We start from the raw sequence: 17,656 nt of genomic DNA on the forward strand, positions 1-17,656 counted from the left end.
CACAATCTCTAACACGAATTTTTGTAGCCGTCATTCTTGAATGACTGCTACAAGGAAAGCAAGAGAAAACAGGCTCTGAAATACAAAACGTGATATTCGGACACACACATCCCACACACCCCCCCGGAGAAGCAAGTATATCAGGCTCATGAACCCACGCTTCAGGAACTTTCCTTGAAATACTCCCCTTCATACGGCCCATTCTGTGGGTGGAGGGTGATTGCAGCCATACGACACCTTTGCGTTGCTCCCAATTTTTTTTCTGCGCCTATTTTCCCGCTAGTCGTCAAGTCCCGACAGTATTTTAGAACGGGATGAGAGCAATGGAGTGCTTCAGTGAAGTCACTGAGCTAATGGCTACATCATTAAACTGTTGGAAGACCTACAGAGGCAGCTAATACCGAAAAAGGAAAATTAACGGACTTGAATGGGTGATTTGCCATTAGGCCACATAAATTAAGGGTCTGCATACTTCATAGGCATTTACACCTAAACAATTAATTCGATAACGTGAAGGAATCGGCTAGGAAGGGGCGATGACGACCAGAAGGAAATGACACGCCTCCCGTGGTTGTGTTATTTCTACCGCAGGGATAAATGTTTTTGTTATGGTGATACAATGTAGACATAAAGTGCTCTTAATATTCCGTGCAGCTCATTACCAGTCTTGGCCCGTTAGTTCAAAAGCACAATCTCCACCACTACTTGCACAGCAATTAGCAGCAGTCGTGCTTGCACGACTTTTCCCTCACCCTTCCGCAGATCAAAAGTGTGTCACACTGGAACGCCACCAGCCACATTAGTTTCCCAAACCCCCAGCCATAGCACAAGGCAGCAATGAAGATCCCCCCTCACAAGGAGTCCTCCTCAGGGACGGCCCTTCACTCTCGACTTCGTTGCTTTTCGGCTGCACATCGGAGGCCGCTCTCAATCAGCCTCCATTTCGCCCCACTTTGTTTTTTCGGGGTTTTTTGTTTTCTTTTGTTTTTACAGCCTTACACGGTACAGACCGTGCTTACACTTAGGACTTGCTGCTCCGCTCGAGAGTAACTCAGCAGCAGGCAGCGATGCACATGCCCCCTCGGTTCGGGGGTCCATCACAAAGAGAAAACAACTAGCCCATAGCACAGCCTTAGCGTTGGCCCTTTCATTCGTTCTTGGAAAGGGAGAGCGGCAGCAGGCGCCCAAGCGGCCAAAGGACGAGCAAGAGCCCACTCCCCTCAGCGTGAGCTTAGGAAAGGCTCAGAGGCAAGGACTGCGCGGGCTTACAGACCTGCGGGGCCTCGGCGTCCGCGGGCGGCTCTCCCGCGCCGGCGCTGCTGGTCGGGCTCCGCTTCCCGCAGGGCTCCGCGCCGAGAAGCTCCTCCGCGGCCAGGCTGGGCAGCGGCGGCGGCAGCCAAGCGCCCTCGGCGACGGCGCGGCCCGGCGCCACGCACAGGTTGTAGGAGTAGGGCAAGGTGCCCTCGCAGAAGTCGGCCGGGAAGGCGGCGCCGGCCACGGAGAAGCGCTGCGCGCCCAGGCAGCGCAGGACGGCGGGCGGCCCGGCCCGGCGCACCCGCGCCAGCACGGCCAGCGCCACGCTCAGCAGGAAGAGGGCGGAGAGGAGCGCCAGCGCCAGCACCAGGTAGAACTGCAGCTCCGCCGGCGAGTCGGCGCCCGCCGCCCGCTCGCTCAGCTCCGGCAGCGCCTCCTGCAAGCTCTCGGCCAGCACCACGTGCAGCGTGGCCGTGGCCGACAGCGCCGGCTGCCCGTGGTCCTTCACCACGGCCACCAGCCGCTGCTTCGCCGCGTCCCTCTCCGACACGGCCCGCGCCGTCCGCACCTCGCCGCTGTGCAGCCCCACGCGGAACAGCGCCGGCTCCGGCGCCTGCACCAGCTCGTACGACAGCCACGCGTTGCGCCCCGCGTCCGCGTCCACCGCCACCACCTTGGCCACCAGGTACCCGGCCTCGGCCGACCGCGGCACCACCTCGAACGGGGCCGCGGCCGGGGACGCCCCCGCGCCCGCCCCCGCCGCGCCCGCGCCCGCCGCCGGCCACAGCACCCGCGGCGCGTTGTCGTTGCGGTCCAGCACGAAGACGCGCACCGTCGCCGTCGAGCTCCGCGCCGGCGCCCCGCCGTCCTGCGCCCGCACCGCCACCGCGAACTCGCGGCACTGCTCGTAGTCGAAGGAGCGCTGCGCGTACACCGCGCCGCTCCGCGCCTCCACCGACACGTACGGCGCCGCGCCCGCGCTGCCGCCCGCCAGCCAGTAGCTGACGCGCCCGTTGGCGCCCGCGTCCGCGTCCCGCGCGCGCACGCGCAGCACCGGCGCGCCCGCCGCGTTGTTCTCCGCCACGTAGGCGCTGTAGGCGGCCTCCTCGAACACCGGCGCGTTGTCGTTCACGTCCGACACCTCCAGCACCAGCGCCGCGCGGCTGGAGAGCGCCGGGCTGCCCCGGTCCCTGGCCACCACCGCCACCCGGTGCTCGGGCGCCTGCTCCCGGTCCAGCGCGCTCGCCGTCACCACCTTGTACGAGCCGCCCGACGACGCCACGATCGACAGCGGCGCCTCGCCCGACAGCTCGCACGACACCTGCCCGTTCTCCCCGGAGTCCCGGTCCCGCACTTTCACCAGGGCCACCACCGTGCCGGCAGGCGCGTCCTCGGGCACCGGGCTCGACACCGACGTCAGTGTCACCTCGGGCGCGTTGTCGTTCACGTCCAGCACCTCCACCTCCACCTTGCAGTGTGCCACCAGACCGCCCCCGTCCCTTGCCTCCACCAGCAGTGTGTAGCCTCGCGTGTCCTCGAAGTCCAGCGCCTCCTGCAGCGTGATCGTCCCGCTCTCCGCGTCCACCACGAACTTCTGAAGCACCTTGGCCGGCAGTTTCCCGAAGCCGTAAGTGATGCGAGCGTTGGTGCCGGCGTCGGCGTCGGAGGCGGAGACGTTCAGCACCACCGAGCCCGGCGGCGCGTCCTCCCGCAGGCTGGCGCGGTAGCGGTCCTGCGCGAACACGGGTGGGTTGTCGTTGGCGTCGGTGACGTTGATGCAGAGCTGGGCGGTGCCGCTCCGGGGCGGCTCGCCGCCGTCCAGCGCCGTCAGCACCAGCCGCAGGCTCTGCTCGCTCTCCCGGTCCAGTGCGCGCCGCAGCACCAGCTCCGCGAACTTGCTGCCGTCCTGGCTCTCCTTCGCCTCCACCGCGAAGTACCCGTTGGCCTCCAGCTCGTAGCCCTGCAGCGAGTTGCTGCCCACGTCCGCGTCCTCGGCCGTGCCCAAGGCAAACCGGGCACCGGGAGAAGTGAACTCGTTGATCTCCAGCTGGAAACTGTCTTGCAGGAAGCGCGGGGCGTTGTCGTTGATGTCCAGGATGGCCACCTCGACGTGGAAAACGTTGAGCGGGTTCTGCACCAGCGCCTCGAAGCTGACGGAGCAGGACGCCGCCTCGCCGCACATCTCCTCCCGGTCCAGCCTCTCGCTCACGTAGAGGTTCCCGGTCTCCCCGCTCACGCCGAAGTACTGCTTCTCGGCGCTGAGCCGCAGCTGGCGTGCCGGCAGGTCGGCCGGGCTCAGCCCCAGGTCCCGCGCCAGCGGCCCCACCAGCGAGCCTCTGCCCAGCTCCTCGGGGATGGCGTAGCGGACCCGGTCCGGCGCCGCCCGGCAGCACAAGCCCAGCAGCAAAGCGGGCAGCAGCACTCGCCCGGCTGCTCGCCGGCGGCTCTGCCTCTGCCTGCCCGCCATTCTGGGCAGCGCTCGCCGCGCTCCTCCCTTCCAGCCACTCTCCGCAGCGAGCGCAGGGCCCGCCGGAGGGCAGCGATCTCGGCGCCGGCTCGGACGCCGCTGCTCCCCGCGCCGCGCCGCCTCTCGCCTCTGCTGCCCGTGCCGCTGCCGCTCCGGCCGGCGCCGTGCGAGCGAGCAGCCTGCGGGGGCAGGACGCTGCGGCGGCTGCGGCTGCGGCTCCAGCGCCGCTCCGCCTCGGCCAACAGCGGCACCCGGAGGCGCCGCGACGCCACCGCAGCCGGCTGATGGCCGCGCTCGCTCACGGCGGCCCGGGCTTTCGATCTGTACGCATCAAGCTTGGCGGTCTCTCTTTTAATACAAAAAGGACGCTCAGACGCACTGACGTAATGCTTAGCAGGAACCCTAGCCATTATAATACGACCGTCGTCTCCTACTCAAGAAGGATCTTGAGGCCGCAGTAGACTCTTAAAGTAGTGATACACTCTGTCATGTACCTTTACAACTTCTGGCGTGAGTTGGTATGAAAACTAAGAAGGAAATATGTGTGACAGAGCAATAAAGAAGTTTTGTCTTGCATGTTTTCAGCCTGTCCTGATGTTTCATCTCCCTGCCCACGTGTGTCTCGGAAGCCCATGCAAAAAGGGTGAATTTCATTTTACTCTGAAATGCTCAGGTTTGATTCTGGTTTAGAACAACAATTAACACTGATGGAGAGATGTGAAGCCTAAAGGTAGTGGACCTGAACTCAGACCAGTGTCACTGTACCTGTGTGGCAGAGAAGAACAAAGCGCAGAACCGTATAGGCTCTTTGCCCTGTGCACATCCTGATGCTGACTCCTCTTCCATCCAGAAAAACCTTCAGTGCTCTTGCTGGAAATGCCAATGTCCGAGGCCTGCCATAAGGCTCAATTTTGCATTTTGCTCTCTCTGTGATTTTGGGAGCTTCTAGGCAAAAGTCCCACCATCTGGCCAGCCCATGCAAGGACTGCCTGATCAGCTGAAAGCTTGTCAACGATTTCTGGTGATTAATATACAAAACCAAAACCTCCATCTGACCTCATTGGGGCAGGTACTTCAGTGCTGTGATTTGCAGATGCTTTGCCACAAGTTGCTGAGGCCTCGAGATGTAAGCTAGGCAAGTTGCAGTGATTTAGAAGGGCTGCTAGGTCTCTCTTGCCTGTACTTTACTAGGCCCCACGTGTTCCTTTAATGAGAACAACAAAACTCAGCAGCACTTAATTAAAACAAAGAAGCCAAACCAAGTACCTCTCACTAAGCAAGATGGGGCAGGTTATTTGCTCCTGTGACACATCCAGGCCTGTGCAGCCTAGGAAATCACACAGAGGGACATGTAGCCTTGTACTCCTCAGAGAAAAAAGAACAAGCCACAGGTAGGTGGGATTGGCCAGCAGTACTCTACACCAGGCTGTACCACCTTCCTGAGAAGCCAGCTTGCCAGAGGGGGATCAGAGGTGACTGCTGCTATGCAGTAATGCTCATTGGTCTTCTTTAGTGCTTGTTATCCACTTGGAGTAAGTGGTGGGTAGGGGGGTGTGCAAGTGTTCTCCACGAGTTCCTTCTTGCAAAGCAGAAGCTCAAATCTCTCAGCCATTTCTGATGATTAATAAACAAGACCAAACACTCTGACTTGCTCCACCGAGGTAAGTATTTGACTACTGGAATGTACAGATGCTTGGCCGCAACTCTGCCTTGAAAATTCATCTCCCAGAGCACCTGGAAGTGACTGAGGTCTGAACCCACAAGCAAAGCCCTAAAGTCTTACTTTGGACTACATAGTAGGAGGGTGGCTTTTACAAATCTGTCAGTCCTTGTGACTTTTTCTACTGTGTAAATACTTTATCAAAGGTCTTTATCTAGGTATAAGGGCATATGAGAGACTCAGTTTTAACTTCTGTTTCATTTTCCTCACACAAAAAGGTCTTGTCTTCACCTGGTTCTCCAGGGAAGTCAGTGTTTGCTGCAAAACAACACTCACAGTTCCAACTGCAAAAGAATAATCCACAAGTGCTAAACGTTGGCTTTCCAGGAAACAAAGCCTGAAGGCAGATCAAAGGATGGGAAAATAATTACCACTTTGATGAAAGTCTCCATCAAAACGTTACAGGGAGAAATACAGGGGTAGAGGAGGTTTCACACAGGAATTATCAAGATGTTCTACCCATATGTCCTGGGTTCAGCTGGGATAGAGTTAATTTTCACAGGAACCTGGGAGGGGTCACAGCCAGGACAGCTGACCTGAACTAGCCTAGGAGCTATTCCATACCATGTGACATCATGCTCAGTATATAAATGGGGAGCAGGCTGGGTGGGGGGCTCTCGGCTTTCAGTGGGGGAGCGTCGGGGTCCGGGTGGTGAGCAGTTGCACTGTGCATCACTCGTTTTGTATATTCTTTTATTAGTACTGTTGTTGTTGTTGTAACTTCTCACTTTGTGTTGTCCCAGTAAATTGTCCTTATATCAACCCACGAGGTTCCTTTTCCTTTTCTTTTCTCCTTTCTGATTCTCCTCCCCATCCCACCAGAGGGGAGTGGGGAGGAGTGAACGAGCGGCTGCGTGGTCCTTTGTTACCAGCTAGGCTGAAACTCCGACACCATGTATGTATGAGCAATGATGTATCATTGTTCTCATTTCTCTCCAACGCCACACAACTTGCAGGTTAGCTTCTGACCCTCATAACTGACACACACATGTCATGAGAGGTTAATGCATCATGATCATACCAAGAAAGGACATACATTTGTCTGCTTACCACCATTCTCAGAAGAAACATGAGTATTCAAAAGCACACGAGAGTTAACATGGCCAAACTAAAAGACAAGCAGTCATCCAACAGAGACTGGGTCATCAAACTCTTCACTTAGGAGGAATCTTGTCTCCTCTTTTATCACACATGCTGTTCCACAGAGATGCAACTTCTTCAAAGGTCACGTTTACATCTATTCACTCATAACAAAACCGGAACACAAATGTACCCCCCCCTTACATCTCCTGCCTTCCACACCAGCTGTAACATGAGCAAGAGGCACTAACACACAAGGCATTGCTAAAAGAAGATATGCCACTACTTATAACTAAACCTACATACATAAAACACCAGGGGGCAGGGAGGGGGGAAGAAAAGGAAAAAAAAAACAGAGAAGCAATGCAGGGAACCATTAAAAGTACTGTCAGAGAAACTCACCAGGAAGATGTCTCGGTCTTCACTGTGGGCATGGAAATTCATCCCCCAGAGCACCTGGGAGCTGTTGTGTTCTCAAACTGCAAGTGCAACCCTAAAGTCTTACTCCGGACTACAGAGTAGGGGGGTTCCTTTTATGAAAAACTCATCAGCTCTCATCATTTTTTCTACTCTGTGGCCTGCTCATCTCCCACAAGTCTGAAGCCGTAAGTGTAAATGGCTAATCACAGGCCACTTTCTCAAGCTAAGTCTTCTGAGAAAGTATAACAGATTCTCTTTTAGCTTCTGCTTTCTTTTTCTCATACATAAAATTCTGTCTTCCAGTGGCTGAGGGCTTGCCAGGGGAAGTAAGGATTTACTGCAAAACAACACGCCGAGTCTCCAAAGATAAAGAACTATCCAGAAATGGGGCAAAATGAACCATGACCTTCCAGGAAACAAAGGCATGAAAGACAGTGTAATTACATCTATGAAGAAAGTCTACATTGCAGATGTTACAGGGAGATGCAGATGGATGAAGGAGGTTTCACGCAGGATCTACCCATGCATCACTGTTCTGCAAGGAGAGTTATTGTACAAACGCTTTATTGCTGGAGGACTGTCATTGCCTTTCAGGACAGGGGAACCAGGATCACCGCGTGAATGGCACGGGCCTTGGCACCAGGCATGAAATGAAACCATTGCTCAGCCAAAGCCACATAGACCCACCAATTTTCCTGCTTGGGAGCCAGCCTGCTGGCTCTGCATTCACAGCCTTTATTTGCACCATGGACAACATCCAAGATTTGACCATGTATCAGCCACAGGCAAAAGACCATTTTAATCAGCAACATTGTAGAGAAACAGAAGTCTATCCAAGCCTTTGTCTTGGCAGCTCTAAACCTTCAAGGTATGGATGGAAACTTCAAGGTATGGATGGACAAAATCCTGCATTTATGACATAGCAACTACAGCCCTCCAGGGAAATGCTTTTCTACCCTCAGCTGTACATCTACATCTCCACCTTCACCTCGATAGGCAAGGAAGGGGCTACCTCCAAGGATGGAATAAACAGTGAGAAATAGCTGCAGCAAGAACACAGAGAAACCATGCCTGGAGAAAATTAATCCATCCCACTAATGCTACTGTTTCTGCAGCAGCCTTCCTCCAAAAGGTGGGAGGGCAGACAGTGAGACTCCTTTCTTTCTTTACACAGAACAAACTTTCATTTCTCTATTCATGGAACTGCACGCTCATTTCCTTTCGGACTTCCATTATCAAACCAGAAATAACCATCAGCTATGTGTCTAATGCTATCAATTGGGTCCAAGTGCATCCCAATGGGAAAAAGCATTGAGAAAGGAAAACAAGCTCTGCAACACAAAGCTGACCATGTTGCAGAGTCTGTTATGCAGAGTCAGGTGATTTCACTAGAAATCAAAAGGTTTCAGGGACACCCGTTTTAGTTTCTACCATTTCAGTCAGCACAAACGGAGTCAACTTGCTGCTCTGAATGGATTGGGGTTACACTGTTCCTTCTTTCATTCCTTCCTGGAGACACAGATCAGCACTTCCCATCCACACCACCCAGGGAAACCCGGGGGAAAGAGGACAGAGGTTCAGAAAGGCTCAAGGAAAACAGTGAGAGAGCGTGGGCTTATAGACATGTGGCCCCTCGGTGTCCACGGGCGGCTCTTCTATGCTGGCACTGGTGCTCAGGCTCCACTTCCCACAGGTGTCCCTGCCAAAAAAGTCCTCTGCTAGCAGGAGGACCATCATCGTTGTACAGGCACAGTTATTGGGCTGTCCTGGCTTAGGCTGGGATAGAGTTAATTTTCGTTCTAGTAGCTGATAACTGTTATGGTTTGGATTCAGTATGAGAAGAATGTTGATAACACACTGATGTTTTCAGTGGTTGCTAAGTAGTGTTTAGACCAAGTCAAGGATTTTTCAGCTTCTCAGGCCCAGCCAGCAAGAAGGCTGGCAGGGTACAAGAAGCTGGGAGGAGACACACAGCCAGCACAGCTGACCCAAACAGGCCAAAGGGGTATTCCCTACCATGTGATGTCATGCCTAGTATATAAACTGGGGGGAGTGGGGCTGGGGAGGGGATCACTGCTTGGGAACTAACTGGGCATGGGTCAGTGAGTGGTGAGCAATTGCATTGTGCATCACCTGGTTTGTATATTCTAATCCTTTTATTAGCATTGCCATTTAATTATTGTTACTGTTATCATTATTAGTTTGTTCCTTTCTGTTCTATTAAACTGTTCTTATCTCAACCCAGGAGATTGTTTTTTCCCTGATTCCCTCCCCCATCCCACTGGGTGGGGGGAAGTGAGTGAGTGGCTGCGTGGTGCTTACTTGCTGGCTGGGGTTTAACCATGACATGTGCAAACACTTCATTATTGTTGGAGGACTACCATTACCTTTCAGGACAGAGAAACCAGGATCACAGCATGGATGGCACAGGCCTTGGCACCAGGCATGAAATCAAACCATTGCCCAGACAAAGCCACACTGACCCACCTATTTTCCTGGTTCAAAGGCAGCCTCTCACCCTCCTTGCTCTGCATTCACAGCCTGTAGTTGAACCATGGATAATATCTAACTTTTGGCTGTATGTTGGTCACAGATAAAAGCGTATTTCATTCAGCAACATTTTAGGGAAACAGAAATATATCAAAGTCTTTGTGTTGTGTATTGGGTTTGCATGGCCAGGTTTTGGTAGCAGGGGGGCTACAGGGGTGGCTTCTGTGAGAAGATGCCAGAAGCTTCCCTCATGTATGACAGAGCCAGTTCCAGCTGGCTCCAAGATGGACCCACCACTGGCCATACTGAGCCAATCAGCAGCAGTGGTAGCACCTCTGTGATAACATATTTAAGAAGAGTTAAAACCTGCTGCGCAACAGCAGCTGGGAGAGAGGAGTGAGAATATGTGAGAGAAACAACGATGCAGACACCAAGGTCAGTGAAGAAGGAGGTGCTCCAGGTGCTGGAGCAGAGATTCCCCTGCAGCCTGTGATGAAGGCCATGGTGATGCAGGTTGTCCCCCTGCAGCACATGGAGGTCCATGGTGGAGCAGATATCCACCCTGCAGCCCATGGAGGACCCCACGCTGCAGCAGGTGGATGTGTCCTGAAGGAGGCTGTGAGCCAGTGGAGAGCCCGTGCTGGTGCAGGGTCTTGGAAGAACATGGGGCCCTGTGGAGAGGATCGCACACTGGAGCAGGTCTTCTGGCAGCGCAGGACCTGTGACGCTTGCAGGTGACCTATGCTGGAGCAGTCCATTCATGAAGGACTGCAGCCCATGGAAAGGACCCATGCTGGAGCAGTTTATGAAGATCTGCAGCTTGTGGGAAGGACTTGGTTGAAGAAGTTTGTAAAGGGCTGTCTCCCATGGGTGGGACCCCACGCTGGAGCAGGGGAAGAAAATGAGGAGGAAGGAGTGGCAGAGACAAACCATGATGAAATGGCCACAACCCCCATTCCCTGTCCCCCTGCACCTCTCAGGGGGAGGAGGTAGAGAAATTGTCAGTGAAGTAGAGCCTGGGAAGAAGGGAGGAGTGGGGGAAGGTGTTTTTGATTTAACTTGTTCTTGTTTCTCATTATCCTACTCTGACTTTAACTGACAATACATAAAATTAATTTCCCCGAATCAAGACGGGTTTGCCTGTGACAGTAATTGCTGAATGACCTCTCCCTGTCCTTATCTTGACCCATCAGACTTTTGTCATATTTTCTCTCTACAGTCCAACTTCAGACCTGGACAAAGAAACAAAGCAGGAATGGGAAACCTACACAAGTGAAGGAATCATAGCTTAACATTTCAGATTACATCAACTGTAGTAGGTACATTAGAAAGGTATCTAGTTGGGGAAAAGTCCACAGGAGGCTCACACAGGAGCTCACACCTAAGAGCATAGCCACAGTTCCTCAAAGTAATTCCTTTGCACAACAAAAAAGGGGAAATGCATGGAACCACAACTGTGGGGCTCATCTAACAACTAGGACAAACTGAACTTTTACACCATCTTCCCATCTTTTACACTTTTCAAATTATACCACAGCAAACTTTTTCACCTGCCCTGTATTGGGACAGACAGAATTTTTCACCATGCTCAAATATTACGCAACAGGAAAGCTACTTCTGCAGACAGATACCATTGAAAGAAAAGTTGCACGTGCAAATTCTCCTTACTGAGAACACGGATGACAACATGGACGCATGCAAAGAGATTTCTCTGCTCATCGCACTGATCTCAGATGTAGAGAATTGTGTTCTGATTAGAAAATCCTGTTCTAAATCATGTTAGTTTATCATTTTCAACTTCAAACAATTTTAGTAATACTTACAGAAGTAGCCAAGGACATTCTGACCCTATCTGTTCTTCCCAGATTGATGATACATCCCTCTTGGCAGGAAAACAAACCTTTGACTCGACACAGAGCGACTTAGTGGTCAAAGTGAGGAGGGAATACCTCCCAAAATGACCACCAAAGACCACTCGAGACCCCTGCGCATGTGGAGAAGGCCTTTTATGTGTCATGGTTACGCAATGCTCTGCATATACATTAGATAGCCTGAATATGTACGAGGTAGGAGTAGTTTAATAAATTATATGCAATAGTTACTGTATAAAAGAGACACACCTGATGAATCTGGTGTGCTTGCTTTGTGGAAAGTCCACCGAGCACCTAGGCCCCAACAAAAAGCAATAGATTTCCTGGGTGTGTGAGATTGGTCTATTGCACAGCAGGTAACGAATCTGCTTTTAGGACAACAATACTACTTTGAAGAAATGTAAAATGTTCTCAAGGGCATAAGTGACATGCAGCTCTGATACAGACCCAGTTGTCAAAGTATCAGCTCAGAGACACCATCATCCTACTTCAGCACACTGGGCAACTGGGAAGGTACATGACTCTCAAATCTGAACATAAAGTGTACGTCTGTGCTCAGTAACTGCCATTCCCAGGAAACATCATGCAAAAGCACACTGATGAACCCACAACTTGGACAGCTGGAGTCCAAGCAAGGCAATATCCAAAAATGAGACACCTTCAGACTCATTTTCAGAACAACAACAACAAACCCTGGGAATCAACAAAACACATGCCATGTCTCCACCTGTACCTCTTCACACACAGCACCCTCGAGACTCTCTTCAAATCCTTCACAGCCTGCATGGTTGTCCTTGACCTTCATCATTTGCAGATAGACTCCACCCAAAGAAAAGCTGCACAGACAACTTCTCCTTACCAGGGAGAATATTTGACTTCTCAGCATGTGCATGTGACAAGCAAGAGCATTTCTTCCAGTAGTATTTTAAGGAAACACTTCTATGAAAGTCTCTCTCTTTACAGCTGTAAACATGAAAGGCATGTACTGGACACTTGAAGCAACTCTTAACAGCTGCCATCTTCCACATATTTTCAGAAGGGAGGAGTGGAGGGAAGGTGTTTTAAGATTGTTCTTATTTCTCATTTTCCTACCCTGACTTTAACTGGCAGTAGATTAAATTCATTTCCCTGAGTCAAGTCTGGCTTGCCCGTGATGGTAATTGCTGAGTGATCTCCCTGTCCTTACCTCAACCCATGAGCCTTTCATCATATTTTCCCTCCACGGTTCAGTTGAGGAGGGAGAGTGAAAAAGCAACTTGGTGGGCACCTGACAGCTTTCCAAGACTAACCCACCACATCTTGGCAGCTGTAAACCTTCAAGGTGTGGATGGAAACTACTTCCCCACCCCAACAACCTGTCAGTCTTTTAACCTTTTAGGGTTTTAAGGATTACCAGCCAAAGTGAGGCCCAGCTTCAGACCTGGACAAAGAAAGAAGGCATTAATGGGGACCCTACAGGACTGGAAGAATCGTAGCTTCACATTTCAGATTGTGTCAGTTGTGGTAGGTACACAGAAAAGGTAACTACCTGCTAACAAGTACACAGGAGGCTCACACAGCAGTTCACACCATAGACCATAGCCGTATTCCCACTAATAGATTCTTTGGGTGATAAAAAAGGGGAAAGACTTGGAACCACAACTGTGGGACTCATCTAACAACTAGGACAAACTTTTAAACCTACCCTTTAGCCATTTCACACTATACCACAGCAAAGTCTTCCAGCTGCCCTGTCTCTGTACAGGCAGAACTTCAACCTGCCCAAAGAGCATGCAACAGGAAAGCCACCTCTGCAGACGAACAGCATTGAAAGAAATGTTGGGCACACAATGTCTCAGAATCCAAGCATTTCAACATGGACAAATGCAAAGAGATTTTTCTGCTCATCCCATATAATTTGATTAAACATTAAAAGTTTTAAAGGCCATGAGTGACATGGAGCTCAGTCAAACATCCAGTCCTCAAAGTCTCAACTCAAAGGCAACGTCAACCTTCTTCAACACATGGGCAACTTGGAAGATACATTACACTACCACACTATTGCAAAGTTTACATCTATGCTTCATAACCACCATTCCCAGGAAACATCATGCAACAGGAAAGCACACTGATGAACTCACAACTTGGACAGCTGGACTCCGAGCAAGGCAATATCCAAAAAATGAGACACCTTCAGACTCATTTTCAGAACAACAACAACAAACCCTGGGAATCAACAAAACACATGCCATGTCTCCACCAGTACCTCCTCAAACACAGCACCCTCTCGAGACTCTCCTCAAACCCTTCACAGCTTGCATGGTTGTCCTTGACCTTCATCATTTGCAGATAGACTGCACCCGAAGAAAAGCTGCACAGACAACTTCTCCTTACCAGGGAGAATATTTGACTTCTCAGCATGTGCATGTGACAAGCAAGAGCATTTCTTCCAGTAGTATTTTAAGGAAACACTTCTATGAAAGTCTCTCTCTCTTTACAGCTGAAAGCATGAAACGCATATAAGGGACAGTCAGCCAAATGTAACACATGTGGTCTTCCACACATTATCACAGACAAAAGCCCACCTCCACATCATTACAACGAGCAAGTCGGGACGTTAACACACACAGAAGGGAAGGGATGACAACATACTCTTCTAGATTATGGCATAACTCAGGTGTTTAGTAGGTTTCAAAACCAGGGCTGGCTCCTCCCAAAGCTCCCTTTAGGGCACTTGCCATAAGTATAGAATTAAGCTGTTAGTTAGAAACATCTCCACAATGTGCAAGCACACAGGAGGAACCTCCCAGGGCTCCCTATGCAGCTGGAACAACGTGTCTGACTTGGGCCAAGCTTACTTGGGAAGCCAAAACTCACATTGCATGATAGTACAGATGGGCACCGAACAGGGAAAGGAGCAAACCAGATCTCTTGTGTCTGGTTCCACAGCCCCTCACAAACACCTCCCAAGACTCTCGTCTCCAAGCCGTCACAACTTGCCTGGTGCTCGTTGACCCTCATAGTTTGCAAGCACTTGTCATCAAAGGGCCAGAACCCAGACCATTTGTCCTCAACATGCACCACTACCACGCCACGGACCTCGCCGAGATTTCGCTACATCTCCGTACTGAGAAGGAAGATACATTGCCTGCTCACTAGCCTTCTGGAAAGAAACCTCGGGGCTCTAAAATTCAAAGAGGAGCTGTCCTCCGGGAGAGGCTGGGTCAGTGAACAGCATGTAACACATCAGCGACGTGATAAAAGCAGCAAGCCCCCCTGAGAGGAAACTCCAGCAGGCAACAGCAGCCTCCCGCTTCTCCTGCCTCCCGCAGCAACTGTCACGCTGAGCCGCGATCCCACGTTCACCCCCCGGCAGCAAGAGGCGCCAGCGCCCCGCGCGTCGCTGAGCGAAGCTTTGCCTTCCCGCTACCTCCACCTCCCGAGGCAGGAGACAGAAGACGGGGGGGAAAGGGCGGAGAAGCAGCGGAGGGAAGCGTCGCGTCGCGTCGCGCCGCGGAGAAGGGCTGGTGGGAGGAACTCACCGGGGGAGCGGCGGGGTCCGCGCGGCGGGCGCCGGCAGGGTCCTCCCCGAGCAGCGGCGCGGGCTCGTCGGGCGGCGGCCGGGCCGGGAGGGTGTCGCAGCAGCTGCCGCCCGACAAGCGGAGCTGGCTCTTGCGCGAGTCGGCGGTGAGCGACACCTCGTGCGAGTAGGAGTGCAGGAAGGCGCGGACGCCGTCGATGCCCACGAAGTGCGAGGCCGGGACGCCGCGCAAGGCGCCGCTGCCCGCCGCCAGCAGCTGCGAGCGGCGCCAGCGCCGCAGGCGCAGCGCCAGCAGCAGCAGCAGGAAGGCGAGGAAGAGGCAGGACACGGCCGCCACGGCCACCACCAGCCACCGCGTCAGGCTGCCGGCCGGCTCGCCCGGCGCCGCCGCCGCCGCGCTGCCCAGCTCCGACAGCAGCTCGGCCACGCTCTCCGCCAGCACCACCGTCAGCGTGGCCGTGGCCGACAGCGCCGGCCGCCCGTGGTCCTTCACCACCACCACCAGGCTCTGCCGCGCCGCGTCGCGGGCCAGCGGGAAGCGCGCCGTCCGCACCTCGCCGCTGTGCAGCCCCACGCGGAACAGCCCCGGCTCCGTCGCCTTGGCCAGCTCGTACGACAGCCACGCGTTCTGCCCCGCGTCCGCGTCCACCGCCACCACCTTGGCCACCAGCGCCCCGGGCTCCGCCGAGCGCGGCGCCAGCTCCACGCCCGCCCAGCCCGCGCCCGCCGCCGGCGCCGCCGGCGGGTACAGCACCTGCGGCGCGTTGTCGTTCTCGTCCACGATCACGAGCCGCACCGACACGTTGCTGCTCAGCGCCGGCGCGCCGCCGTCCTCCGCCCGCACCCACAGCCCCACCTCGCGCACCTCCTCGTAGTCGAAGGAGCGCAGCGCGTACAGCGCGCCCGTCTCCGCCTGCACCGACACGTAGGACGACAGCGGCGCGCCCCGCACCCGCCCCTCCGACAGCCGGTACCGCACGCGCGCGTTCTGCCCCCAGTCCGCGTCCGCCGCCCGCACCGTCAGCACCAGCGCGCCCGCCGCGTTGTTCTCGGGCAGCCGGGCGCTGTAGCGCGCCTCCGCGAACACCGGCGCGTTGTCGTTCACGTCCAGCACCCGCAGCGCCAGCACCGCGCTGCTCCACAGCGCCGGCGACCCGCCGTCCGCCGCCCGCACCGTCACGTTGTACTCCGCCACCTCCTCCCGGTCCAGCTCCCTCGCCGTCACCACGCGGTAGTAGTCCTCAAAGGACTTCTCCAGCCGGAACGGGAGGCGCTCGGCGATGCTGCACCGCACCTCGCCGTTCGCCCCCGAGTCCCGGTCCTGCACGTGCAGCAGGGCCACCACCGTCCCCGGCGGCGCGTCCTCCGAGATCGCGCTCAGCGCCGACGACACTGTCAGTTCGGGCGCATTGTCGTTGACGTCTGTCACCGTGATCGCGACTTTGGCCGTGTCGGAAAGACCCCCGCCGTCTTCTGCCTGCACCTCCAATTCGTGCGAGTCGCCTTCTTCGAAGTCCAGGCTCCGCACCAGTGTGATCGATCCAGTCTCGTCGTTTAGCTGGAAAATCTCAATTGTGAGGTCGGTCACTTTCTTCAACGAGTATTTCACGCGCCCGTTAAACCCCTCGTCGGCGTCAGTGGCCGTGACGGTGATGAGGGTGGAGCCCACGGGCACGTCCTCCGGCACACGCAGCGTGTACTCCGCCTGGCTGAACACGGGCGCGTTGTCGTTCGCGTCCAGCACCGCCACGCGGATCCGCGCCGTGCCCGTCCGCGCCGGCTCTCCGCCGTCGCTCGCCATCAGCACCAGCTCGTGAAACGCCGCCTCCTCCCGGTCCAGCGCCTTCGCCAGCACCAGCTCGGGACGCTGATCCCCGCCGGGGCCCGCCTGCACGGCCAGCGAGAAGTGCTCGTCGCCGCTCAGCTCGTAGCTCTGCAGCGAATTCCGTCCCGAGTCCGGGTCGTGGGCCCTGGCCAGGGGAAACCGCGACCCCGGGGCTGTCGTCTCGCTCATTCTCAGCTCCGTTTCCGCCTCTCGGAAGCTGGGCGCGTTGTCGTTAATGTCCGTGATTTCTACTTCGATGCCGTAAACCTGCATTTCCCCCTCCACTATCACCTCACAGCGCAGCACGCATTTCTCCACCAGCCGGCACAGCTGCTCTCTGTCTATCCTCTCCGCCGTCACCAAATGTCCCGTCTTGCCGTGCAGAGCGAAATATTGCGTCCTACCTCTGTCCAAGATGCGGACGCCGCGTTCGCGGAGCGCCGGCAGCTCCAGCCCCAGGTCCTTGGCCACGTCGCCCACGAACGAGCCCTTCGGCGTCTCCTCGGGAACCGAGTAGCGCAGCTGCCCCCACGCCGCCTCCCACGCCGCCACCAGGACGCACCACAGCACGGCTCGCTCCCGCCGGCCCCAGCGCCTCCCCGCCGCGCACATCGCCGCCGCGGCCCCGCACCGCCGCCGCACGCTCCTCGCAGACGCTCCGGCTCCGGCTCCGCTTCCCTCTAAGGCTCCGGCCCCGGCTGCCGCTCCCGGCCGCTGCCGCCGGCCCCTCCGCCTCGCTGCAGCACGGCTCCGCACCGCGGGGACGCTCGCAGACCGCCCGGCCGCCGAGCCAGCCAGCCAGCGAGCGAGCGAGCGAGCCGGGCCGCAGCGGGCGGGGCTGCCGGCAGCGCTCCGGCCTTCCTCTCGCTCCTCCTCGGTCAACAGCGGCGCCCGCAGCCTCCTCCCGGCACTGCAGGCACCGAGCGCGGCCGAGCGCTGCCCGCCCTGCCTTTCCCGCGGGCAGCGGGCGGGGACGGCACCGTCGCCACGGGGACAGCGGGGCCCGTCC

The 17,656-nt window shown here is 55.4% G+C and overlaps 3 protein-coding genes across 3 annotated transcripts in view; all 3 read right to left on the minus strand.

The window, feature by feature from the left end:
* The window catches only part of LOC128155009 (protocadherin gamma-A4-like), a 156,377-nt gene that overhangs the window by 126,597 nt on the left and 12,124 nt on the right, over nucleotides 1-17,656 (minus strand). The gene's annotated exons all lie outside the window — the stretch shown is intronic.
* LOC128155014 (protocadherin gamma-B5-like) lies at nucleotides 6-3,747 on the minus strand. The gene has a single exon (XM_052816435.1). The coding sequence runs from the start codon at nucleotides 3,719-3,721 to the stop codon at nucleotides 1,232-1,234; it is 2,490 nt and encodes an 829-aa protein (XP_052672395.1). The 5' UTR covers nucleotides 3,722-3,747; the 3' UTR covers nucleotides 6-1,231.
* On the minus strand, nucleotides 14,315-17,407 carry LOC128155013 (protocadherin gamma-A2-like). Its single transcript, XM_052816434.1, is given in 2 exon segments — nucleotides 14,315-14,738; nucleotides 14,740-17,407. Coding segments are annotated over 2 exon segments (2,793 nt in total). The 5' UTR covers nucleotides 17,260-17,407; the 3' UTR covers nucleotides 14,315-14,465.

Source organism: Harpia harpyja, chromosome 20 (genome assembly GCF_026419915.1).
Source record: "Harpia harpyja isolate bHarHar1 chromosome 20, bHarHar1 primary haplotype, whole genome shotgun sequence".
Taxonomy (NCBI): domain Eukaryota; kingdom Metazoa; phylum Chordata; class Aves; order Accipitriformes; family Accipitridae; genus Harpia; species Harpia harpyja.